This window comes from Pristis pectinata, chromosome X, assembly GCF_009764475.1.
Source record: "Pristis pectinata isolate sPriPec2 chromosome X, sPriPec2.1.pri, whole genome shotgun sequence".
Taxonomy (NCBI): domain Eukaryota; kingdom Metazoa; phylum Chordata; class Chondrichthyes; order Rhinopristiformes; family Pristidae; genus Pristis; species Pristis pectinata.
Window position 1 is genome coordinate 2,707,122 of NC_067450.1, and position 27,878 is coordinate 2,734,999.

The 27,878-nt window shown below is 44.1% G+C and overlaps 1 protein-coding gene across 4 annotated transcripts in view; it reads right to left on the minus strand.

The window, feature by feature from the left end:
- The window catches only part of lima1a (LIM domain and actin binding 1a), a 91,421-nt gene that overhangs the window by 6,010 nt on the left and 57,533 nt on the right, over nt 1-27,878 (minus strand). For 2 of the 4 annotated variants that reach the window (XM_052009534.1, XM_052009532.1), the window contains exons 6-11: nt 22,610-22,754; nt 10,876-11,027; nt 7,163-7,255; nt 4,371-4,484; nt 1,694-1,763; nt 689-780 (exon numbers count right to left, since the gene is read on the minus strand). In XM_052009534.1, coding sequence (XP_051865494.1) covers nt 689-780; nt 1,694-1,763; nt 4,371-4,484; nt 7,163-7,255; nt 10,876-11,027; nt 22,610-22,754 — 666 coding nt within the window. The remainder of the gene's footprint in view (nt 1-688; nt 781-1,693; nt 1,764-4,370; nt 4,485-7,162; nt 7,256-10,875; nt 11,028-22,609; nt 22,755-27,878) is intronic. The other 2 variants (XM_052009533.1, XM_052009535.1) reach the window with 2 other exon arrangements.

A 27,878-nucleotide genomic window follows, 5' to 3' on the forward strand; every position in this document is an offset into this window, starting at 1 on the left:
AGCACCCAGTGCCTGAGAAAGGCTGCACACAGCAGGTGGCTGACAAGTTCGATAAAAGCTGCTTCATGCCGGGACTCTCTCGATGGTGAGGGAGCCATATCTAGGAGTTGGGCTATTTGGATTGCTCGAAGCTCGTCTTTTTATCCCGGTGACAAACCTGGAGACTCAGAAGGTCTGGCACCAAGATAAGGGATTTGCTAGTGTAAACACAGGAAACTCTCAGACATCAGGCTCCTTGACTATAGATAAACAGGAGCGACATAAAAGCTGATCAAGGCTAGGAAGATACCAGGTTTGAGCTTGCTTCTCTTCCAAACTAGCTGATCCTGGGTGCTGCAAGTGGTTTTAGCTGCCTTGGGTGGAGAGGAGAGATGGAAGAGAGTATTCTGGAGGCAGCAGACTTCCCATTCTAGGTCATATCCATCTTGAAAGAGGGTATTTCAATGGTTTCTTTCCCCCTTCATTCCCCCACCCTCACCACCCACGGTTGTCACTTGTCAACTGGACTCACACAGAACAAGGGTCACCTGTGGAGATGTGGGAGCAACACTAGAAGTGTGGAGAGGGACTGTCAGTAGGGAAATAACCAAGACAACTAATGAGGAAAAAATATTTTTTGTGCCCACTGCCAGCTTTGTAAAGTTGAATGCGAATTATTTAATAAGATGATGCCTAATGGGATGCCTACCTTAACAGGTTTGGCTGGAATGTTTTGTATTTCCATGGTTGGTCTTTGTTGCTTTACACCGTCAGCTGAAAGCTTTGACATCCCTTCATTTTCTGCATTAACGATCAATTTTTTTTAAAAAAGGATTAAGAGCATGAATTAAAACCAGAGGTTGTCAGTTGTCAGCGCAAACACAGAGGAGCAATGTTTATTTTCTACTTGAACTGCAAAGATGGCATCAAAGCCTCTACTGGGCCACCTACTGGCTGGAAATGGTTGTACAGATGCACCGCTCCACAAAAAACACCAGGCCAAATCAAGCTGATTCCCCCCCTCCCCACCCAGGAAGCATCCAGCCAAGACTAATCACCCAAATACCCCAAACAGCCTTTGACAAGGAGGCAAGGTTGGAGCTGGAGCCTTGTGTCAAAATAAACTTCTTCCTAAAAAATTTTTAAAAAATCCCCAATTCAAAGCTATTAAGGAGACACAAGAGACTGCAGATGCTGGAACCTGGAGCAACAAACAATTTACTGGAGAAACTCAGTCAGGCAGCATCTGTGGGGGGACAGGGATTGTCAACGAGACCCTGCATCAGTTCTGATGCTGATCAACCCAAGTTCTTCCAGCAGATTGATCGTTGCTCAAAACTACTAAGACTGCTGCAAAGTAAAAATACTTAAAACATTAAAACACTGAGAAATAATTAATAACATTACAGTAATACAAGAGGAAAATAAATTACCGTTCGAGCCCAATGACTCAGTAGAGTGACAGATGCCACTCAGCATGTCCCAAGAGCCAAACTGCTAATGGCCAAACACTGATTAGCTCCCTGACCTCAGCCAAGCTCCATTTGGCTCACTGATCTCCAATATTTGGAGAACAAGTATTTTATTCCCCCAGGGAAGAGTTTGGCAAAAATCCAGAGTCAGAAAGGCTGCCTTTCCATGTCTGAACAACGAGTGCAAGGGTGGCTCTGGTACAGGGAGGCAACACACAGAGTACAAACACAGCGTGGCTCACCTTGGGCATCTACCTGTCTTTCGGAAATAGAACTTTTCCAAGAACTGGGAGTGTTCTCAATCACAGACCCCTGGGACAGAACACGAGGAAAGTTACAAAGCTGCATTTTTCAACAATGTAATGGACAAACAACATTAAGCAGTAATAGGAAGATCTCCTCATGCAAACTTTCAAAATAATTGTTTTATCGCTTTGCCTATTGAGCTTTGAGCTCTGGGCACGATTTGAGAAGCAGCCTTATGGGCTGAATGGCCTACTCCTGATTTTCATTATGTTCTGGCATGCTAACTTCTGCCCTTAATTGCTGCAAAGATAGTGCAGGTGGGAGGGAAATAATCACACCTGCGTTTATGAATCTCGAGAAGCTTGTCCACCCAGGACAAAGCAGCCCATGGGACTGGAACCCCATCCACTACCCAGAACATTAGTTCCCTGCACCACCGGCACAGTGGCTGTAGTGTGTGTCACCTACAAAATGCACTGCAGTCACTTACCAAGGCTCGTAGGACATCTCCCAAACCCACTGTGTCACACCGCCTAGGTGACCAGTAGGTGCTTGGGAAAGCGCCAAGCTCCCCTCCATATCACACACCACCCCAGCAGTGCCGTCAAACAGAGGCTGCAGCCAATCAAGGTGGCAGCTCAATGCTACCTTTGTGGGCAAGTAGGGATGGGCAATAAATGCTGGCCTGGCCCGTGATGCTCTGATCCATTAATGAATAACGAAACATAGCTCACAAATCTTGTGTAGAACACAAGTTCAGAAGGGCATTCGCCTCTTGTGCCTGGTCCCCCACTCACAGCTGATCTACTACCTCATTTTCCTGCACTAACCCCATATCCCTCGATTCCCCACTGTGTAAACACCTATTCGTCTCAATCTTGAATACCCTCTGTCACTGAGCCTCTTGGGGGAAGGGAGTTCCAAAGATTCATCACCCTCTGGGTGAAGAATCGTCTCCCATCTCTGTCCCAAACAACCGACCCCTTTTTCTGAGACTACGACCCGGTTCCAGGCTCCCCAGCCAAGGGAAACACAAATTCTGCGTCTACCCCGTCAAGCCCTGCAAGGATTTTGTACTAATCAATGAGATTACCCTTCCTCCTTCTACTCTAGATACAGGCAGAATCTGCTTCATCTTTTCTCCTACAATAAACCTGCCACCCCAGAAATCAATCTGGTGAATCCTTGTTGCACTCCAATCAACACATCCATCCTTGGGAAGTGAGACCAGACCTGTACACAATATGTCATCTCACCAGAGCTCCACATAATTAGAGCAAGACGTCTCAGCTCTGGTACTCAAATCCTGATGCTGTTCAACCTGATAGATGGACTCACACTTGTTGGATCAATAGACACCTTGATTCAACCACCTACCCTTCCCCACCATTCATCCTCTGATCATTACGCAATGTAAACATTTTTAAAAGATTGAAGAGCAAGAGATTGGTGCTGAAAATTGACAAGACTGGAAAGTTAGTTAAATATCGGCACACCACGGTTATTTTGCAAACTGAGATTCATTAACAGGTTCTATTTTTAAATTAAGTTGTGAATGAAACCAGAATGGCCAGGCATTGCAGAGACTGGTCAGAGATGTGAAACTGGTGGGTCACAGTGACCCTTTCCTCAAGTGCAGGGAGCTTCAAGCTACAGTGTCCAACTCCAGAATAGTTTCACTAAAAAGTCAGCAGGCAACACAGACCCCGCAGTAAACTCACTGATGCCACTAAACTATTTTTTTAAGTTCCCCAGGGTCTTAAAAGTCATTAAATTAAGCAGGCAATGAGTGCAGTAATGTGGGAATTCACAGGAGACAATTTGTGCACCAAGGGCCACAAACAGCAGCGTAATAAAGACCAAATAAACTGCAAATTTTAGGTCCTGCTGACCAAGCCAAAACATTATTAGCAGCACAGTAAAAAAATGGCAATGGTTAGAAACTGATAACCATGAAGATTGCAGAATGTGAGCTGACCAGGAGAGGACACTAATTCACAACTACAAAGGCAGCTGAGAAAACATGGGGATGGATCGACTGAATACTGTAATACATCCCAATATTCAGGCCATACAAACAAGCTCCCATAATATTAAATTCAAAAGTCTGACGTACCTACACGTTCATTTCTATAAATGACAGAACTAGTTTCCTTTCTCCACTTTCAGTAATTGTTCTTTCTTATCAGCCTCATGTGCTTTTGATGCCGTTCACTACAATACTGTAGAAGTACGGTTACCATATAGAGTGATTTTTAAAAATTCATTTTCCAACTTATGGACATCTGTAAAAATGGAACCCGTTTTTTACCTGGAGACAGCCTGTAGGCAGCTGAGACAAGAGCAGGCACCTTGTGAACATACAAGCAGTGGATAACAGCGATGGGTCACAAGTTTAGTTCATCCCTCACACTGGCAAATGCTGAATCCAATCACATCAGAAAAAGGGGTCGAGGGTAATTTTAGAAAAGTAAAGGGGGACTGTGTTCCCCAAAATATAGAAGGAAGGCAAATCTTCAGCCATTGAGAGTCCAGGCACTGAGCTAAAGCCAAGCTGGTGGATTCTTGGAACGAGGCAGCGACAGTTCAAGTGGAAACGACCTAGCCATGGCTTTGTCAGCCCTACTGTAATCAATACTGTACAACCATTGCTGCTAAAGTCTGCTCACATACCTTCTGCAGCTCCGCATGGGGGGAGGTACTGGTCAAAGGTTCTGGTGGCACATTCTCTTTTTGTTCATTGCCATTGCTTGCATGTATTTCAAGGTCACTGGTGCATATGTCAGACTACAACAGATAAAGCCAGCACAAACAATCAGAGAATCAAAAGAACATTACAATAGTCTTGCAAAACAGCAGCTACCTTTACTTGCAGGTCGGCTGAATTACTGGGTGGTTTAAATTAAAATTAGAATCAAAATAAACCAAGTAATTACTCAGGGCTCTGAATACTTGCATGGAGGTAATGAAGGCAGGTGAAAACCCAACAATACACTTGAGTGCATTGTCAACATTGGGTACCAAAAGGGATGTACAAAGGGAGATGGAACTGGCACATAATAGACAGCTGCACTCTGCTACAAATCAAAACTCAGATCAGGAACTAGCAAATTGAGTCACAAAGACATTTGCTGGTAAATGGGATTAGTGTAGACGGGCAAGACTTCAGCACGGATGCGGTGGGCTGAAGGGCCTGTTTCTGTGCTGTACGACTCCGTGACTCGATAACATCAAGTTGCAATCTTCAGTCTTACTTCCTGGTCCCTTGGGTGCCTTTGCTCTGCTATTTTGATTCAGCTGTGTTTTTGTTGCTGTCAAGTGGAAGATGAAGGGGAGGGGTGGACAGGGAAGAAAGTTAATCTATAGGGAAGATGGTGAAAATAATAGATGTGGTGTTGCTATGCATTTTACATACATTGTTATTCATCATGTCCTACAATGCATAAAAAAGGATTTGCATTTTTGTGGCATTTCTCTCAAAGCTCTCTATAGCCAAAGGCACATTTTGTGGCAGAGTGACAGCTGTGATTCAACAAATCTCTCGGGACAGTCTCAACCTTGTGGAGTGTGGGCAGCTGAGGGTAGGGCAGACCCTCTGCCCACCTGCTGATGGCTCACAGCCCAAGTTCCATTTACACATTGCTGGTGATAGTCGGGAGCCTGGTTAGACATCACCAGCTATGAGCAGGCAGAGAAACCAGCAGACTGATTGCTGGAGCCGGCGTTGCTGAAGGGAAGCTGGCTGTGTGGAGGTGGAGAACCGGAGGTCACACACACACACACACACACACACACACACACACACACACCCTTCTCCTGTGCCTCACTATTCTATGAATACAATATCCTCACCTCAATAAATATTTAGACTCAGACCAGTGGGCAATCCCTTTTGTGCACCTGTGAACTGTATTAAAACCCCAATTCTGCTTTCTCACTGACTCTTAAACAAAGTTATATCAGTAGCAGCAGAGCAGTTGGAAACATCTCTCCCAATACTTCACATTGGGAAACACAAATTCACAGGATTGTTTAATAAGCTGGCAAACATTGAGAGCTCAAAAAGATGAATATACCAGTGTGAAACTTGGAGAAAGGAGGCAGGAAAACTTAAGTGTTGGAAATTTGGTGCTAGTGTATCTGCTCAGGGGAGGGGGGGCTCAGTCATTCCTGCTCTTCATCACCAACTCTCAGGGTTCAGCTGAGGTACCGTCACCTGTGATGAGACCATATTCAAGTAAAGCTGTCTGATTGCTGTACAGATTGACCACCAAGCCCCGAGGAAGGGCCGTGACAAGTGCTGCTACAGAATTATATAGAGCAGTAGAGCAATACAGCACGGATACAGGCCCTTCGGCCCAACGAGTCCATGCCGACCACAGTGCCCACCCAGCTAGTCTCAATTTCCTGCATTCGGCCCATATCCCTCCAAGCCCCGCCCCTCCATTTACCCATCCAAGTGCTCCTTAAATGATACTATTGTACCTGCCTCACCCACTTCCTCTGGCAGCTCGCTCCATATACTCACCACTCTCTGCATGAAAAAGTTGCCCCTCAGGTCCTTTTTATATTTTTCTCCTCTCACCCCAAATCTATGCCCCTAGTTTTGGACTCCGCTACCCTGGGGAAAAGACTTACCATCCACCTTATCTGTGCCTCTCAGAATTTTAAACACTTCTATGAAGGTCGCCCCTTATTCTCCTAAATTCCAAGGAATAAAAACCTAGCCTGGCCAACCTCTCCCCGTAACTCAGGCCCTCTAGTCCTGGCAACATCCTTGGAAATCTTTTCTGCACTCTTTCCAGTTTAACCACGACTTTCCTATAATAGGATGACCAAAACTGTAAACAGTACACGACTTATACAACTGAAACATAATGTCCCAACCCCTGTACTCAATGCCCTGACTGAAGGCCAGCGTGCTAAATGCCTTTTTCACCACCCTGTCTACCTGTGATGCTGCTTTCAACGAGCTATGCACGTGTACTCCTAGGTCCCTCTATTCCATTATACTCCCTAGTGCCCTACCATTCATAGTACAAGTCCTACACTGGTTTGACTTTCCAATTATGGAGCAAGAAACAGAGTTCAGATTTCAGGTCGATGACCTTCCCTCAGAAATGGAAAAGTGAAAGAACACCCACATCTTCTCCCTTTTCTTAGTTCAGGTGAAGGGTCCTGGAGCATTAACCGTTTCTCTCTCCACACATGCTGCGTGGACTGCTGAGTTTTCTAGATTTATTTAAGATGTGCAGATTTCTTTGCTTTTCAAATCAGAGTAGTAATAACACAGGAAGAAGCCACCCATTCCTCCCCCCCCCCCCCCCCCCCCCCATTGAGCTCCTGCAGACAAAATATTGCAAAGAAGTGGGATCAGTATGTCTATAATACGACCTTGGACCGGGTAATCTGTCCCACACGTCCAGAAAAGAGGTAGTCAGTAAGTAAACAAAGGCCCCTTTTACCTGTGACAGTCTCTTTGGATTGGATGATTCTCTGGTGTCCCACAGCTCCTTGGTGTCAACGACTTCTCCAGGTGCCACATGCTCTTCCAAAGTCTAGGCATTTTCCAAGACAACAATTAGTTTCAGAAGTAGTCCTGCTCTGTTCAATAAACACTAATTGGATCGAGCAATTTAGGAACAAACTTCATTTCTATAGTGCCCTTTCACAGCCTTGGGGGAGGGTGTTTCCACAGCATTTCGCAGCCAAAGAGGAACTTGGTAGTCATTGCTCCAAATGAAGGAAATGTAGCAGCCATTTGCGCACAGCCAGCTCCCACAAACAACAATGAGGTGAATGTTAATGAGGCTTATTAAAGGATCGATGTTGGCCAGGACACCAGGGAGCTCTTCTTGCACTGTGGGCTCTTTTACATTCACCTGAACAGGTAGGGATCACCTCTTGACAACACAGCACTCCCTCACTAATGCATCATCTGCTCAAGTCTCCGTGACACGTTTTGAATCCACAACCTCCATCCGAGCAGCAAGAACACTACCCACCAAATGATGGCCATCATCCCATCACTTTGATGGACATGGGCTTAAAGACCAGCAACAAATCCCTCGGTATTGTCCGAGCAAAACAAAAGAGACAGAATGGCTTCCTGTGCAAGTGTGCAGAGTTAAAACACAATCCATCTTCTGACACCAGCTGCCCACTATGTTAAGAACAGAGAGCCTTCCTGGGGTCCTGGCCAGTCATCCCACAACAAGGTTATCTAGTCATTTGTTATTTGTGGGATTATGCCATGCACAGACTGACTGCTGTGTTTGGCTACACTGTAATGACACTTTCATACAATTTCTTTGGTTGTGAAGCTCCATAAAGATGTAAAAAAAATATAAACAAGTCTGCAGTTTCCAGCGAGTCTCACTTTTTAAGGGATACTCCCACCCCCTCTAAAATAGTACTAACCAAGCCAGGAAAATATTGCTATGATGGTGCGCAGCACCCACCTTTAGGGCAGTTAACCTGAAACATGACTGAAAGCCTTAAGCTATTAATATGCATTTTATACAGCTTAAAGATAATGAATTATCCAAGTCTGTGACTGAAAGAAAGACTGAAGCACGAAGGTGTGGGAATCAGCGTTGAACTGAATTAAAAACAAGGACTGAAGTGGGTAGCTCAAGGGGAAAAACAATACAGTGTTTACTGTTGTCAATGCAAAGAATATGTACTTTATTTGTCCAAATGAGACTAGTTCAATGTGGAATACAAGTCCAGTTCAAGTGCAGGGAGATGAAAATGGCAGAGGGACCTAAAAGAGAAACTGCCGCTCCTGGATCACAGGCATCCTGAAGGGTTAACAGTCACGCAAGGGGCAGACACCTACAGTGCTTGCTTCAGGCTTGGTGACTCAGGTCAATTGTATGAATCATTCATACAAATCACATTGGTGGCAGAAACACAGTGAAACCTTAGACCCTATCAGGAGAGCACAGCAGCACACCTCCTCCCAAACTACCTACCCACCCCAGCAACCACCTCCCATCCCTTCTGTGGGAGAACGTGCGGTTCCCAAATCGACCTGAGAGGACAAAACCAGAGGGGAAGTCACCCTCAATCCCGAGAGGTGCCCAAGATGACCCTATTTAGCACCAAGTTGCTGGATTTTTAAGAACATTTTTAAAAACTAATTCAAATGAATGTAACTTATAAACAACAACCAATGTGAGCAGCAGAAAATCAAAAGGAGGATTCACCTTGAAAAGGTCTGTGTACAGAGCAAGGGGTTGGAAAGGGTAGTGGTGCAGAACAGGGCAGGGGACAGGATGTCAAAGTGGTGAAAAAAGGTACATAAATCAGTATAAAGTTAAACGCTGAGAGCCACATGGAAAGGGAAGAGGACGAGAAAGCAGTCAATGACCTGAGACAGCAAAAGGTAAGAATCTTTCACCAGAAGTGGGTCATCAACCCGAAACGTTAAACCGTTTCTTTTAACAGGTGCTGCCCAACCTGCTGAGTGGTTCCAGTGTTTTCCGTCTTTCTCTTTCCACACACAGTATTCATAGTGCACTAAGGGGGGGGGGGGCAAAAAAGGGTAATTGCACATAAAAACGTGCATTAGGAATACAGGGCAACTGGAAACAATGGTCAAAAAAATCGGGAATACATGCACCAGTTGTGCACAGATTGGCTCAAACTCTCCTGGGATTTGGGTTTCTGTGAAAAGGACAGTGTCTGCTTGATCAAGAAATGCACGTGACTGCCAAGGCCAACATTTATTGTTCTTGTCAGTTGTCCCATAAACTTGCTAGGGTGTTTGATAGAGTAATCAGGAGTCAACTACATTACCACGGGTCTGGAATCTCCACAAAGCAGAGTCCCTTTCCTGATACTAACATCTTATTTCAGATTACATTATTGAATTTAAATTCACCCAACTGTTGCGGTGGGATTTGAACTTGCGTCACTGAATCAGTAATAGCCTCTGGATAATAGTCCAGTGCCTTAACCACTACACTACCATAGCAAAACAACACAGACAAATGTTTGCAGGTGAAAGGCTGCGGATCCTGGATCTAAAGAGAGACAATCCAGCAACGCGGACACCAAACAAGGAGTCTTCAGCACATTAAAGTTGGAACACAAGGCAAACAAATGCTAGCCCGAAAGTGAAGGGGAGTGAGGGAAGTGGGGAGAGATTTCTGCTGCAGGACAACAGCATAGGTGCAAATTGCGCAACTCTCTAGATACTTATCCAGCGTGTCCAGATGTCACTGGCCTCAAGTTCACAGAGTCCAATGCTGTAGCACAGCAAGAAAGATTTGCGCCAGTTTGCTTTTCAGGAAAAACGCCTGACAGTACCTATATTTTGTCCCAGTTAGTTACAGAGAGTGACCATATTGAGCTGCTGCAGCTGGTTAGTCTCGCTGGCACAACTCTCACTGCAGAGTTCTAAGGTAACGGGCTCAAGCTGCACATTTGGTGATACCTTTGGTAAGCACAGGGAACGAGACACTGTTGGAAGTGCAGTTGGAGACTTTAAAACAAAGCCCCATTTCCCTGTGAAAGATCCTACTGCCACTACTTGAAACAGCAAATAGTTGCTTGCCTTAGCCAACGTTCATCCAACAGATTAACTGGCAATTTATCTCCAACTTTGTGGGAACTCGCTGTGCGCAAATTGACTGCTGCGTTTGCCTGCAAAATAATGATTGTGCTTTGATTGGCCGCAAAGTACTTGGATAACGGGGAGATAAAAGCCGCCAGTGTATTTTCGTGCCACCTCAGGCAAATGTATGGTGGCAATTTGGTGGCACATTGACAAGTCTGTTGCAGACTCAACAAGCAAAACGCATGAGGCAGAGATACAAAGCTGCTGTAGCTCCCATTTATAGAGCCAAAGTTCTCACCTTCAAGGTTACAGTACAGGTGCCAAGTGTGCAGGTCATTCAAGCCGAAGGTGAAGGGGTGGGGTGTGAGGAGAGGGAAAAGTGATGCATGCAAAAAAAGAACTTAAGTCTGCCTGGTTAGCAGGCTTCGTTTTTGATCAAAGTGCAGGTACGGTTTTCAGCCAAGGCATAATGGGCTCAGTTGGAACATCTTTGTGCATGTCCCAACTTTACAGCGAGAGCAAGATTACAGTAGTAGTCCTCAATAACATTTCTCAATGGTGCATTACAATCAACTGCGCTGCAGATGGAAATGGATTCAAAAAGGTGTTTACTGTAGGAGATTGGAGGCTGGTCTCCTTCTGTGATGCAGCAGCTTGGTACAATGCCATTCTGTCTTTCACTGACGTCTGCTCCTGCATGTCTGCCAACTCCGTACCAACCTTAGATTCAGTTTTATCAGGGCTCGTTCCAGGTGAGGTATGGTCTGCATGAAGTGCAAACAGAGCCAAATTCAACATTAATGAATGCATCTCTAGATCAAAAGCAAGCAACACTCTACAATAAAACACAATTAGACTGCCATTCAAGATGGCATCTCTCCCCACACACCCCAAGTTACCACCACACCATCAACCAGGATGAAGGGAGAAGTGGCCTACACATCTGGCAATGATTACAGATCATGTCTGACTTTATAACTGTCAACTAATTAGGATACACTTTTTGCATGGTCCTTTTCATTCTTTCCTTTCAGTTGGCCAGATTTTTATTACTTCCAGCAGGAAAGGTATGGAACCAGCATTAGCACCCAAATCTCCATGCCGCCATCAAAATGTTAATATGCATGCTCTTGTGAACGAGACCCATTGTGTACTAATCCTGAAAGAGCAATATACATATCTTAGACACTTAAAATCTGTAGAGCAGTCAACATGGAAAGGAGCTGAAAAACAGAGCGCATTTGAAAGTACTGCTATCTCACTCACTTACTGCAAGATCTACTCACATGGTTAGAAACCACCACCCCCCTCAACCCCCACCCCCCAAAAAAATGGAGTGCCCAAGCCTTGTCTCATGTTGGCACTGGAAGCATGGTGACACTTGCGGGCTGCCCCCCAAAATCACTACGCAAAAGATGTATTTCACTGTGTGTTTCGATGTACATGTGACTAATAAAGATCTTATCTTGTTGTAGGAAGCATTCAGGGTTTACTTGCCAACAAGGCAACATTACTAAGCAAAGCTTTTTCCCAAGTCTGCAAGCTTACAGGAAAACCACGAGCTAGAGAAAGGGCCAGACAGACCAGACGTACCTTCGTTGGTAGGGATGGAGTGTTAAAGCTTGGTGGACTGCCAATCCCTACTTTGGGACATCACCGCAAATAGAAAATTTGAGATCAGATCTCCATGGTTAATACTCTGCACTCCAACCATTTACAATTCCTTTTTTCCAGAAGGCATGTTTGCTGTGGAGATGTTTATGCAAGGAACCTAAGAATTTGACTTTATGTAGCATCTTTATTGATAGAAAAGTCCCAACAGTAAAGTGCTTCAGAAGAATGAAAAAGGAATTCCAAGTGGGAGAGGGACATATTTATCAGCTCAGCAGAGTTTTAAATAATCTGTTTTATTTAAAGAGGGGAATGAGGAAGGGGGCAGACAGGCAGGATAGAACGAGCTGAAGAGTTGGTCACTAGTGGCTGAGCAGTTAGAGGGCACATGGAAAGGTTAAGAGTCAATGGGGCAGAAGGCTAGGGTGGCAATGACGACAACTATCCAAATGTAATTATCTTTGGTGGATCTGTAAGCCAGGAGCAGGGTAACACTTGAAGGAAGGGGAAAAAGGGTAATATCAGCAATTGGTGCACAGGAGCTTAACACCGTACAGAATGCAAGGAACAGAATGGACAAGTTGGAGGGTGGATTCAAGATGCCAGGATGTCTACAGTTTCAGTGGAAGTAAGGACTGTAGGCAGACAGTGTGGTGACAGCAATTGTTGGGGAAGGCTGGATACAAGGTAGGAGGCTCAATCCTGCAACCAAACAGGACTGGGTGGTTTCACACAGCCAAAATGGTGAAGTGGAGCTGGCAAGGAGGAGATAGAGATGGCACAGGAATAAGGAAATAAAAGTTTCCCCATCTTAGTGCCAAGTCTTCCCGTTGTCCAGTCATCTCTCTCAGGTTTCTCTACACTTAAAATTTCAACTCCACTTTATTTTAATATTCAATTACCTAATTTTTCCACCTTTTCTCATTGGCACTGATATCTACTAGAATGGAAATGAAGTCCATGGTTTCAGCCACTTCTGTGCTCTCCTTTTAAACCCTTGGTACAATTTAAGCCGTCTCCTAACACTTCACCCATGCCTCATGGAGTGAGCTATTTAGCACAAGTGTAAATTTAATTGTGCACATACATTGCATCTCTGCACTGAGATTCTACCGACTTCCTTCTGGGTTAGATGGAGTATGATGGAGCAAAACCACAATGTACTTTTGACCATGGGATACAGCAAATTTGAAAAAACAACAAACCATATTTCAGGGCAAGTTATACATTTATTGTGCAAAAGAAACACACAAATTATTGGATAGAATTAGCAATACAGTACTTGACCTTCAGCAATAAATTGTTTTGGAGTTCAAATAAAATCTCAAATCATTTTGGGCTCACCAACTTCCCGAACCTGGACTGTGTAAGTGGTGAAAAAAGCAAGCCCTTGAAGTGGACTCAGTGCAACCAATCAGGAAGCAGCTTTCGGGCCCAGGAAATTTGGAGGCCGAGACCTTTTGCTTGTGAGCACTAGGAAAGTCCAGCAGCCCGCAACAGTCAGAGTAAAGCAGCAGTGGTGGCAGATTACAGGTGGTGGAGGAAAGCAAGGTTTTTAAGCAATGCAAGGCCCTCACCGTGATTAGTTGAAGCAGGGGTCAAATCCATGTGGTGCAAAAGATTGGACACCCTTGCCTTGCACCAGCCTTTGTAGCATTTTGAAGGGTATGCTTTGATTCACAGGGTCCATCTTGCCACAGCACAGCGACGTTGCTCATCAAGTCAATTGCGGAAATGGCAAAACGTATTTGATCACTGCTTTAGGGTTCCCCCAGATACTGACCTGTCACTAATGCATTGACATGCCTGGAGAATAGGGGAGATACCGTTATCAATGCACAAAGATTTGCATACCTCCAAGAACCACTTAACACAGGAGAGAATGGATTAACCATGACAATACATATATATGAACAGCCCTTGCAGACAGACTGCCCCCATTCAGGAGTTGCTATTGTAAGTCACTTGTTCAAAACCATACTGTACATTTTCAATTCATTCCTGGGATATAGGTGCTCGTCAAGGCCAGCATTTATCACCCATCCTTAATTGCCACTTGAACTGAGCATCTTGCTGGACCATTTCAAAATTAAGAGTCAGCCACCTTTACTTTGTGTTGGGAGACACGAGTCCACAATGGTATTGGTATATTATTGTCACTTGTACCGAGGTACAGTGAAAAGCTCGTCTTACAAACCGATCATACAGGTCAATTCATTACACAGTGCAGTTACATTGAGTTAGTACAGAGTGCATTGAGGTAGTACAGGTAAAAACAATAACAGTACAGAGTAAAATGTCACAGCTACAGAGAAAGTGCAGTGCAATAAGGTGCAAGGTCACGACAAGGTAGATCGTGAGGTCATAGTTCATCTCATTGTATAAGGGAACTGTTCAATAGTCTTATCACAGTGGGGTAGAAGCTGTCCTTAAGTCTGGTGGTACGTGCCCTCAGGCTCCTGTATCTTCTACCCGATGGAAGAGGAGAGAAGAGAGAATGTCCCAGGTGGGTGGGGTCTTTGATTATGCTGGCTGCTACACCAAGACAACGAGAGGTAAAGACAGAGTTCAAGGAGGGGAGGCTGGTGTCCGTGATGAGCTGGGCTGTGTCCACAACTCTCTGCAGCTTCTTGCGGTCTTGGGCAGAGCAGTTGCCGTACCAAGCCGTGATACATCCAGATAGGATGCTTTCCATGGTGCATTGGTAAAAGTCAAAGGGGACAAACCAAATTTCTTTAGCCTCCTGAGGAAGTAGAGGCGCCGGTGAGCTTTCTCAGCCGTGGCATCTACGTGATTTGACCAGAACAGGCTGTTGGTGATGTTCACTCTCAGGAACTTGAAGCTGTCAATCCTCTCAACCTCAGCACCGTTGATGTAGACAGGTGCATGTACACCGCTCCCTTTCCTGAAGGGAATGACCAGCTCTTTTGTTTTGTTGACATTGAGGGAAAGGTTGTTGTCATGACACCATTCCACTAAGCTCCCTATCTCCTTCCTCTACTCTGACTCATTACTGTTTGAGATGCGGCCTACAACGGTGGTATCATCTGCAAACTTGTAGATGGAGTTAGAGCAGAATCTGGCCACACAGTTGAGAGTGTATACGGAGTAGAGGGCTGAGGACGCAGCCTTGTGGGGCACCAGTGTTGAGAATAATCGTGCAATGAGCAAGGATGCTGGATTTGCTTCCCTTAAATGAGATTCAGTGAAGCAGATGGATTTTTAAAAACTACAAGCTGGTAGTCTTGTAATCTGAACCGAATTCATGTTCCCCAGCTCTGGCGGTTTTAACTGGTTGGTCCAGGCCTGTAGATACCAGTCCAGTAACTTAACCAATATGTTACCAGTTACAGACATTGCTTATAGCGTGCAGCAGGATAGAATCACCACACCCCTCCTCCTTTACAGGTTGTATCCCTGGACACAAATGCAAATATTACATGGGTTCTCCCAGCACCCTCCTATGATCATTAACCTGCAGATACACATGGAAGGAACCAGGTGCCAAGAGGAGACCAACAAAGACTCAAGTGGAAAGGTGATTGAAGGAGGCATAGAAAACATGCAAAATCCAAAGAATGAAAGGAGACCAGAAAATCCAACACTGATATGATTTGCTCTTAACTACCCTCTGATGTGGCCTTGCAAGCCACTTGGTTGGATTAAACTATTACCACCATCTTCTCAGGGAAAACAGGGATGAATGGCAATGCACCCATCCTAAAAGTTAATTAAAATACAGACAAAAAAATGGCAAGGCAAAGAGCATAATGCATTAAATTATCACATGGCTCTCAAAGCCGTAGGGCTTGAGGAGATTCTGGAAGCAAGAAGGAGGGTGGCCCTGATGTGCGAGAGGCTGAAGAAGGTGCTGCACAGTGACAGGCTGCAATCCAGCAGAGTATCAGTAACAGACTCCACATCACAAGTTATGGTGTTAGGTGATACAAGAGAGATCAGACTCTGTGCCCTGAAATAGTGCCCCAAAAGCAGTAAACACAAAACTAACTAGACAGACAATCTGTGGACAGCTGAGCAGACAAAACTCTCAGGCCATCCTATCATACCAGATTCTACAAGTGTGCCACATTAACCAGTGGCCAGGTTCTGCAGCCCACTTGTTTCCAGCTGTGGTGCAACACACCTCTGAAGTGCTGAGCAGAATGACTCTCCTCAACCCTCCCCATTCACAGCCACTTGCCAGCATTCATGCTGGCACTCATTCTGCCATCATTCCCTAGCCATCCACCCCACCACCTGCATGCCTCAACTTTGGCAAAGACAGATTTCACAAGGACAAAATATTTTACCCTGCTCCACCCCTTCTCCATCACATGTAGCCTCCTATCTTTTAAGTGTACAGATCACTATAAATAGATCTGGAGAGATTTAGCATCTTCCCCATTAGGCTAACAGCAGAATGCCAACACTGTGTAGATATAAAATAGCTACAGTACATAATGAACTTACCACAAGGAACAAAGCCATCACCTTATAGGGGCAGTGTTCTGGCTGTGCTCTCCCAGGATACATCAGCAGGTTTCTAGACTAGGTACACATGATAAACATTTTGGCCAGTTCTAGCTAGATGAGGTTGCTATGCAAAAGTCCTAGTGAGGACAGCACCCAGGTATTTAGGCTCATCTTAAGGAAAGATCAAGCCTTTCCCAATGAGGTGGAATGTGAACACCGTTGCCTTATCTGGAGGCGTTAAGTCTGGAAATAGCACTCCAGCAGGTACAAATCACTTGCGGCATCCTCTAGAGTTGGTGCTGGCATCAGCAGTGTAACGTCATCCCATAGATGGACTACTGAGAAGTAGTGCAAGGCAATGCCCACTCTGTAGGTGTTGAAAAGTGCTAATGCAAGCACCAACTGACAGCAGGTTACCGAGTATTTGAGCTTCAAGCTGGTCTTGTCATTGAGGGAGATACAAGTACCAACAATCCTGAAAATCTTGCAGCACTGGATAACTTGAAAATCGGAGGTCTTTGTGCCAGACAGCATCCAATGCCAAAGGAGGCAGTCCAGTTTTCCATTGCCAGAGCCATATTGTTTATTCTGCTAGAGTTATTTATCTGTGCACCAACATATTATCTTTCACAGTCTTTTAGTTTAACTGTAACCCCCTGCTGTCCAATTTGGGACTGTATGCCATTTCATTGGGTTCCCATGGGTCTGCTTTTCCCTTCAAATTGGATCTTTTTTAAATGATGACAGTGGGACAGGGCTGATGGCTCCCATTTTCTTTGTTTCTTAAAAAGAGATTTCACTGCGCAGCAACAGAATTGTCACAGCACAGGCCACTGCCATTTGGCCCATCAACTCTGCCAGCTCATCTTGGAGTAATCCAGAGCTCAGATTTGATGTGAATATTGAATGGGACCCGTGTCCCACCCTTGTCATGACGTAACAGTGGAACTCCTTCAAAACATTATCCTAACAAAGATGATTACAAGAAGAAAGCTTACAAATTGCTTTGTCACAAAGGCCAAAAGATGCCCAGCATCTGCTATACAATGTGGCTCCTCCCCGATGTGCTCTCTAATTACAGTCAGATTAAGTCTGACTACCAACGTGGCCTAATGTTAGGAATGCATCAATAGAAAATGGCCTCTGCTCCTCAATGACAAATTCTGCCAACTGCTCACATCAGCTCCTCTCAGGATCCTGATGAAATTGGGCACAGTGCCCTTGAAATAATGCAGCATGCAAGTGAAATACTTCCTGCCTGTGGGGACAAGAGAACAGCTTGCACCAGGTTCCATTTCCTGCACTGCACAACAGGAGGTTTCCCCTCATCTCTGCTGATGCTTGCCCCAGCCAATTCCTAAAAAGCATTGGGTATTTAAGGGGAAAAAAGTAAAATGGTCATGTTCAGTCCCACGTAAACTCAAAAAAAAACTCACGTTTACGTGGTCTGCTTTAAATGCCACAAATTGAAAGTTTAGCCGAATTAAAATTGAACCGTCACAGCTCCCAGCCAGCCCTGAACTCTGCTATCCAGTTGCAAAGAAACACAAAGCTCAAAAGCATGTTGGCGAATTGACAAATGGCAGTTGAAGTTCTTGTTTTACCCAATACTATGCAGTTTTTGTCAAAATTTTAAAATTGCAGATTAAGAAATGCAAGCACTGCTGGTTTAAAGGAGAAAAAAAAAATCCAGAGTCGAGTTGTAGTCTGGTCTGGGGAAGAACAGGAAAATAAAAGGGATACAGAGTCATGGGGATTTCGCTGCTCAGTCAAAAAGTACGTGTCCTTACCTTTAAGCAACACAGGATACCAAAACTAAGCAGCTGACCAATTTACATGCCATTTCTCCTCCTCCACACCAATACTTTCCCTCCATTCCCACACCATAAACATTAGGGGCATACAGGCAAAGAGATGCAACCCTAGGACTTCTGGGATCTTGCTTAACAAATGATCCAAGGCAGAATTATTCTCAAATCGGGATCTTCACTTCCTAGCTAGTCCACTGGGATCAAGGACAACTTGCTTCTAGTCCTGTGGGTTATGAGATTACTGGCAGGTCTACTGTGGGACCTGCAGACACTGTTACAGGTGGGGCAGGAGGTGCTTGATGGCTGGGTGGGCGGGCAGATGAGGAAGTGGTGCACTCCAGTCATTTAAGGTGGGCTTTTCTGTGCTCCCAATGCACGTAGCTGAGATTTTCAATACCATCGCAAACACTACTCCTTCAATGAGCAACAGGTAGCAAAAAAATACCTCAACACATTGAAGGGGATCACCAGGTGACCAATAACCAAGAGGCAAATGTGGTCCCAATTTATTAAGAAGGGGATAGAAGGCTAATTTGAGACCTGCGATTAGCCATTGATGGGTAAATAAGTCTTTTAATTGCAGACCAAATGGAAGGAGAAAAGAGTTTACATTTTACAGGTAGATCATGCATGACCCCTTTAAATGCAGAAAATATATTACATCCATAAGACTCGAAGACAGCCTTTGACTCACATACAGGAAATGACTTCACTTGGAGAAATGCTAAATCATGAAACAGGAGAAAGGGAAAAAAGTTGTCTGTACAAAAACAAAGGGAATAGTGAACAGGAAATGACACAGACAGGGTAGCTGGAGTGTTTGAAAACCATCAGCACAACTTGAAGAGGACAGATCCCAGAACAGGAATGCATTCAACCAAAGCACAGGCATGCCCACCTCTGGGTACACCTCCCAGGAAGCCGAAGGAAAACATCCTCTGCCTTGGAGAGGGGTACAAAGTGCAAAAGATTCGATGAAAGGGATTGGGCACCCAAGCTGCAGATGCTGGTTATGTTTTGACAAGAGACTGAGGGGCAAGATAAATGTTGACATTCAAGATCCTCAAAAGGAATAGGTAGCTACAGGAAGGGCTCGTGGATTCAAAAGATCCTACTTCGCACAGTGCTGGATACAAGAACAGCTTGCTAAGGAGAAAGTGGATGCATTTAATTTTAAAAGGCAATGAATTAATTTTCAGATGAGCAGAATACTGAAGGACAATCCTATGCACTTGTATTGGAGGAGGGGAGAGCTGGACCTTTCTTTAAGCAACTCCAGTGACATATCATTGGAAATTCTGGAACTAGTCAGAGTGGCTTAGATTCAGGTTTACTTTCACAGAATGTGAGATATGCACCAAGCTTGTCTCTCCAAGGAACTGGTATTACTGGAGATGGCACACACATTTGTCCAAGGCTTTTCTTCACTTTTTTTGTCTGTAACACAAGGACCCTCTTACTCCAATTAAAAACACCACATGAAACTAGAGCACACATATAAATGGCCTCTCACAGAATGTTAGTGGGGAGTCCCTGACAATGTGTGTGAACAGCTGGAGGAACAGATGTTCCATCTGTTTTGGGAAGATGCCAAGCAAAGTGCAACTGGGAGTCACAGTGATGGATGAATGAACATAGGCAGCCCAGAGGGAAAGTGGCAAGGAGGCAGGGAGTGAAAAGGATTGTAGCTTATGGGCAGAAACACTGAATGAGACTGAGCTGTTTGCACAAGAAACTGTTTGCTCACTGCTCTATTGACAGGAGTTGGCATGTGTTAGTCTGGACTGCTACCTTACTGTTCCTTCTGCCTCCAGTTTTTATGGTCACCTCCGGTTAGGGCCTCCATCTTCCAGGCCCGAAGAGATCCATAATGAAATATTAACCAGTTTTGCCCTTCTTGGGCAATGACCAGATCTACTGTGTTTTATGACCATTCCCCTATTTACCACCCCTCCTTTACTACCCACCCAGCCCAGGCCAGTGAAGATGTGCCCCATTGTACTTTTAAAAAAAAATACCCTGGCTTGGTCTTTTGATCACATCCAGATATTTAACAGGATCATTAAGAGGCATAAAAGTAGACAACTTTAGAGCTATCCACAGAGCTCAGGTGGACAGGCAGGTGTTTGCACTTTTCTTGGAAGCTGATGGAATATGGAACAGAAGTCACATGAAAAACTAGTGACTTTGGGGTTCATAGAGTTGTACAGCACAGAAACAGGTCCTTCGGCCCATCGTGTCCATGCCAACCTTTTTATCCATATACACTAATCCAATTTGCCAGCATTAGGGCTGTATCCATCTATTCCTTGCCCAATTATTCATCAGGAATTAGAAGGATATTTATGGATAGATAGCCTCCGAATATGTCCATATCTTTTATTGCTTCTCAGAAGGTGACAATGATGAAAGGATGGCTGGTATATGAAGATCAAACAAGCCTGGTGATGAGGGATGAACACACAAAGGCCCATGATACCCACTCCTCAACCCAAACAATGTTGGCTCAATATGTCCACTGTAACCTTAAAGCTCCCAAGATGTGGTTTAGCCACAAATAAAGGATATAACACAACTGCAAGGCAAGTGTCAGACTTCAAAAGAACAAGTAGCACTTCAGCTGGGAAGTACTCAGATTGCTACACAGTAGTATTAAAAATTTACAAGGTATTCCAATTTACAATAAGTTTGGGGGGGGGGGGGGGGGCGCGGTGTGGAAGAGAAGTGACCAGATACAACATGATCTGCAAGCATTAAAACACTCAGGAAAAAAAAAGGTAGCTGGAATGTACAACTCCACATTCCCATTGAACAGGAACATTGCAAAACACTTTAAAAGCAGTTCTTTAAATGCAAGCTTGTAAATGCTTAAAAAAAAGCTACATCTTGGTGAGTTGTTGTTACTGGGTTACACTGAGGTGAACTACCCCAACAAGACTGAAGTACACCACTAATGGATTACTTTTTTTTGCAAGAGGAGAGGAAGACTGGTGGAATATTTGAATATATTTGAAAACCAAACCTCATGAACAATACTGAGCCAGTGCTGTACCCCAGGAAGCGAAGAATTAGCAGCGCTGCTTCAGTTATACTTAACAGTGGCCACCAGCATTGTTCTGAGACTAGTTTAGAAGTTACTACTTGAGAAGTGGTAGTGCTTGCACCAAAATGGATTAACCCACTGAAACTGGCAGTAGGGTCACATCAGATACAAGTAGTAGCCATGTCAACAGCAACAATATAATATGTGCAGGTATGTTCATTTAAGATATTACAAAAAAAAAATCACTGATTATTTTGCAAGGATTTCTCAGTGTCCAAGTCCAATGACTGATCGATGTCTGTTTAACAAATTGCCATGGACAGTCCAGGACATTTCCACCCCCCACCCCAAAAAACACAACATCAGGCAATAGAATCAGTGAACCAGAAATCAATCGGATGCAGTTTTGTGATTAGCAAGCAATTACTAATCAGATTAATACTTGAAAAGAAAATTTGGCAATCCTGGATTTTGCATTTATCAAATAGAAAATGAGTAAGCACTGCATTCTGCTGTAAGATGTCAGCAGTTAGTCAAGAGCTCCCTATTACCCCTCCAAAAAGCATCCCTTTGTTAGATGGCTTCACTAAATGATGTAACTCAATACTATGTTCTGCTGTGATCTAAGCAATGGATGACCCAGTGCTAAAGCACACACAGCATTGAAATGCTAATATAATGGTTAGTAAGAATATTTAACAATAACAACAATTGAATATTTAACACGTTGCTCAGAGGACACTCTGGTTTATTTCTCCAAATGCCCATTTTCATGCAGCAAGTCACTTTTGGCAATGAGGCCAGTTTTTAAGGGGACACAGGAGAATTATGCATACTTTGCACTGACCACTCAAAAAAAAATCAGTCGTTAATTGGCAATGTAAACGAGGTGGTACGCCTGCCACCAAGACAGCAGGCATCGCGAAACAAAAAGAGCTGGTTTCAGTCCAACAGCAGTACAAAACTTGAAACAGCTGGTCATGAGGCCAAGAGGCTAAAGTGCTTCAGGCTGCTGAGGAAACAATTCTGCAATGGCATCAGGCCACTTTCTAAAGCAGGAACGTGCCGTTATCACAGAATCGTTTCAAGCCCAGTCTCCACACTATAAATACAACATTAAATGGCAGTTTTCAGAGTGCAAGCAGATCAGTATGTTATAAAATATACACTTGCTAAACTTACAATATCCAAGGCTGATGACACATTTTACTGCTGGCACTGCTTTCATTCACAATTTAAAGAGCCTTGTACTGCTAATACCTCCTCCAGTGGCAAGGTACTTCTCAAAACTCAATATAACTGCACCTTCCACAAACACTAGAACGATTTAGTGAACACAACAAAGACAAGGATACGACCCAACTATAACCCCTTGTTTATCCAGCCTAAATTTTTAAAAAATCCTTACCAAAGTCATCTGATTTAAAGCCACTTGTGCTCCCGTCCCTTGCTTTGTTCTCCACCACGCCTTCAATCAGACAGCTGCCTTCTGCAGTCTTGTCTAACCACTTCTTGGAAACGTCAGACTTGAGGTGCCGATCTCGGGCAGCCTGCTTGAGAACAAAAACACTCAGCACATTTGATCCTGAACATTTATCTGGGAGGAAGCACTTCAGGATGATTCTCATTCAGTCTTCATATCTCATTAATTGAAGCATAGAGCACATGATTTGGCTATCAATTGCAGCTGAAAGCAATCAACTTGCTCATCACATTATCTATTGTTGAAGGAAGCACAAATCACTTATTTAATCAAATCATCTTTGTCTGCCATCTGAAACAGTTGCAATTAGCATGTTGCCTGACTGAAAAGAACCAGCAGATGCAATTAGCACCTAGCATAAAGAAACTCAGACAATGAAGAAGTGAATGCTCAGGAGGCCCATCTGCCCAGGTTCAGACCCATATGATTGCATCATACAAGTCTTAATAAACTTACATGCTGTTAATGAGAGCAGTGCACTGCCATCTGGATTAACAAGAGTTCAAAAGCCTTGCAGCGCTTATGGACAAGACTGACCCCATCTGCAGTGATCACAGGGGCCCCTTTAATCCCATTTCCAGATGGTGAAAAAAAAATTCTCAGGTACCTATAATCATTTGCAACTCCATATGCCGCTGGTAATTGAATTACCTAAATTTTGCCTGGAGCATTAAAAACTCTTCCTAGTGGTTATGTTTGATCAACAAACTAAACTCTGAAAAAACAATATACCTACTTGTGTTATACCTTTACAAGTAACATCTTTAGCAACTTCACTACAGACTGAGGTGGGAATTACTTCAGCTGCTCAGATTAAAAAAGCATTCTGCACATCAAAATGGTACATCTGTACTCATTTGGTTCGCATATACACACACACCAAAATAATTCCTTCCTCCCCCATCAACTTTCACCAAGCCTGTTCTGAAAGCATAGGCGACAGTTGTGGCAAAATCCCAGCAAGTAGAACCACAGCAGAGAGATAATGAGGGTCTACGTACCTGTGCCAGGTCTTTGGCTGAGCAATCCAATTAATCCCCCACACAAGTTTTTTTTCTTTCAGAGGATGGCAAGTCTCAGGAGAGCAGTGGAAGGAAGATCTTTGAATATTTTTAAACCAGCAATAGATAGATTGTCAATAAGGAGTGAAAGGTTACGGCAGGTAGATGGGAATGCAAAGTCGAGGTTGTCATCGGGTCACACGTGATTTTATTAAACGACGGAGCAGACTTAAGGAGCCGAGTGGCCTGCTACGAATTCATGCATTTGTTTAAATAAATTCAAGAGTCATTCTCCACAGCAGATATGGGCAGGATATTCAACAATAAGCATTACAACCAAGCCCAAACTCCATCCGCACACATGCACTTTGCTGAAGGGTCAAAGGATTTTGTTCTCTCAAACGTCACTGAAGCATGGGCTTGCATTTACCTTACTGAGCCATCTGGAGCCTGCAGAGATGTCAAATGTGTTGTTTGCACCTCCGAAGCATACAGGAAAACTAGTCTATTCTGTTGATTGTTGTCTGCATTAACAGCGACAGAATAGACTAGTCCAGGACAAACCTTTGGTCAAATTGAAATACTATTCTGAATCGGTTTGAAAATAAATGTGCAACTTTTTTAGCATCTTTCATAATTTTAGGATGTTCCCAATGTATTTCATGGCCAAAATAGTACTTTTAAAGTCTAGTCACCATTGATTTCCTCCTCCTCAGGCAGTCCCTCGGGGTCAAGAACAATTTACTTCCACCCACGTTCTGTGGGTCGAGGTGATTGCAAAGAGTTACATGGGATTTGCAGACTTTGCCATGGGAGGGCAAGTAGTGATCGACAGGCTGTGCTGATAGGTCGTTTGAGATGCGTGTTCCTTTACATTTGGCCATCATGCGTTTCCGTCAGAGGCTCGAGGTACTCCATGCTTTCCCAGATGGCAGTCCTCCATTTTCAGTACCCCAGGCTAGGGATCCCCACAAGTTGGTGAGGGTGTTACATTTCCTCAAGGAGACTTTGAGAACGCCTTTAAAAGAGTTTTCTCCATCCCCCTGGAAATCAATTGCTATGAAAGAGCAGAGCAGAGCAGAGCTATTGTGGAGTGAGGCTTGCGGATAACCTGGCCCACCCATCAGAAATGGATGAACATGATCAGAGCATCAATATTGGGGATATTGGCCTGAGAGAGGACAATGATGTTGGTTCATTTATCCTGCTAGTTGAATTGGGGAATTTTGCAGCTTTAGAGTTCCGGAGGTGCCAACTATGGGCAGTCAATGTCTCAGAGACGTACTGAAGGGCAGAGATGACTGCTGCACAGTAGACTGGGATTGTCCCTCAGTTGGCCAAAGGCCATATTAGTACACTGGAGACCACAGTGAACGTCTGTCGTTGCTGAGTGGCGATTCCCAACATTAGGAAAGTGATCCACATTTTCCAGGGTCTCAATGTGGATCCACCACTGTTACAGGATGTGTTGCATTCAATGCACACAAACAGCAACATAATGAACAGTTTTTAAAAAATTTTCCTTGAATACAAGTATTAGTCTGGACTCTGGGAGAGTAGACTGGGTTTCAGTTTCTCTCGTCCAAAATATGGTACTTACCACAGTGCAGCACACCCTCAACAAATGCACTGGAGCTTTAGCCTAGTTGAGTCAAACTTGAATCCCACATCTTGTTAACTTGGAGGGGTGTGCGCTATCCACTGGTTGAAAGCTTTACATTTGATTTTAAAAATAAAGACCTTATGTTTATGAAATTACTGGGCTTCTGATCATCCTGAAATGTTAACTCACTTTCTTTCCACTTGCTGACTGCTTTTGGCATTTTCTGCTCCCACCATGTGATTGTGCTCATTTGGTAAATTGGAATTCAGCCAACACTTGTAAGAATTAATGAACTTCATTTGGGCAGCATCGAAGAAAAATACCCAGGCCACCCCAAAACATCTTACAACTAAAGCATTCAAGTGCAAAGACAACAAGGTCATGTGAATGGCAAATAAACTAATGACCAGATAATTTGGTGACATTAGTCAGACAGTGAATTCTAGCCAGGATCTTCAACTCTTCTTGGCAAAATGCCAAGGAAACTGAGGTCCATGTGAACAGGCAAAGAACAGTCTCAGCCTAACATCTCAGCCAAGAGACTAAGCCTCTGTCACTGAAAACCAACCATCTAGTGTTAAGGGTTGAAAATATTCTCAGTGCAGTTCAGATTGGAAAGACAAATCCATAATTGGATTGTTCAGCGAAGTTCAAGAGGGTATAAATCAAACATTTTTGCACCATTATTACACCAAAGTGGAATCCTAGCAAGAACACTTCAGGGAGAACAAAAACAAAATGCAGATGCTGGAATTGGGAAAAGAAAACAAAATGCTGGGAATATCTGTGGAGATACAATAACCAGCATTTAAAGGAAAAGGAAGAAGAAAAAAAATAAACAGAATGGTCTGTAAACTAAGTGAGGGTGAGGAGGGTTGGGTAGTGGCCAAGTTAAAGAAAAAAATTCCTCAAATGCCTCAACCACACCTTCCCTGCCACATCCACCTGAAAAGAAAATGGGAACTACTAATGTTCTGAAATGATTGCAGTTGTTATCAAGACAAGGCTACAAGCCCCACTAGAAGGGGACTGTGCTGTTCTTTGAGCCTGCAGCGAGCTCAAAGGTATAGCAGAGGAGGCCAGTGATAAACGTTGAGCAGCAGTGGCAGAGAAGTCATGTGGTGAGTAATGGGCAGCAGAGTCCTGCACCTCACAAGGCACAAAGGGTTGGCAGACGACACCAAGATCTTGTATCGCCTGCAAGTGGCGCTGCTGCCACTAGATGGTTTCAGGCAGTCACATAAGCAATTTTGTCATTGAACTCCCCACCCCAGACCATTTGCACCTCTTTGAAGAGGGGCTCATTTGGAGTTCAAATCCAGATCAACAGATAACTTTTTGTATTTTGCTCAAACTCCTTTGGCAAAGCTGCTGATGTCAGTGGAAGTCCAGTGAGGGTGTGCCACGCACAGACCAACCCAGACCTGTTGGCACAAGGCAAAGCTGTAACTGAGTGGACAGCCCGAGGGTCCAGAGTGGCTCTCCTTTACTGCCTCCACCCACCACGACACAAGTTTTTGGAAGGAAAGCCCCTTAAAATTAATACAGGGAAAATTAAAAGAATCAGTACACTACCGGGAATGCTGTTCCTAAACATCATGGTTGAGTCACGATTGCAATTTTTGATTGCAAATTGTACAGATGTCCTGATAAAATAAAATGGAAAGCTATTTTCCCCAGATCCAGAAAGACCCAGATTTAGTTCCTTGTCTGCAGTTCTCCGAAAGGCACAGAATGGGAGCAATTGGTCTCAATTTGAAGGGCAGAGAGGGCAGGTGGAACAACACACAGACTGACCAATCAACCAGCCAAGTTCAGTCACAAGCTCCTGTTCAGCGCACATGCAAGGGCAGAATTGGGCTTGGCTGTGACATGCCCTAGTGTTCATAATCGAGGAAGGATTTGATGCCGAACAGGTTTGGGTGGGACTCAGGCTGGGGAAAAAAAAACAGATGGAAAGGCTAAGAAATAGAAGTGATAAATAGAAGCAAATGCAAACAATAACAGGAGAAAGCAGCAAAAAAAGGGATCACCCATGTATGTTAGCTCAGACAGTGAGAACTGTGCTCCGAGTATGTAATCACCATTTGAGGGGCAAGCATTTTGAATTACAGCTACATTTCAATATTTGTGCACAGGTATTATTGACAGGTTCAGTAAATTTTTGGTCATCTGTTTCAGCAAATGAACAGCAGAATACACAAAGTGACAGAAGCAGATCCACTTCCAGTTCAAGACATGCCCGTTCACCAAGGTGAGGGCTTTCTCCCAAAACAAACTCCATCATATCAGGATTCAGTGCAGTGCATGCAGAGCATCAACACTCAGGAATAAATCAAGTGCAACACTTGCATTTTGTTCAAAATCTTACTTCTCACACTACACATACTGCCTTTGGCTCACTCAGTTGATCCAACAACTTAATCCCTTTCTTTGCTATTGTAGTGCCCTGCAGAGATTACCCAATGTAATGAAATGCCAAGAACTGAAGCAGAACCTTGTGGTACATGCTTGCCAGCCAAGTTATTGAGGGAGTCACTTTGGCTTCGATTACTTAAAATAGTTTGGGGTGCAGAACAACAGGATGGTT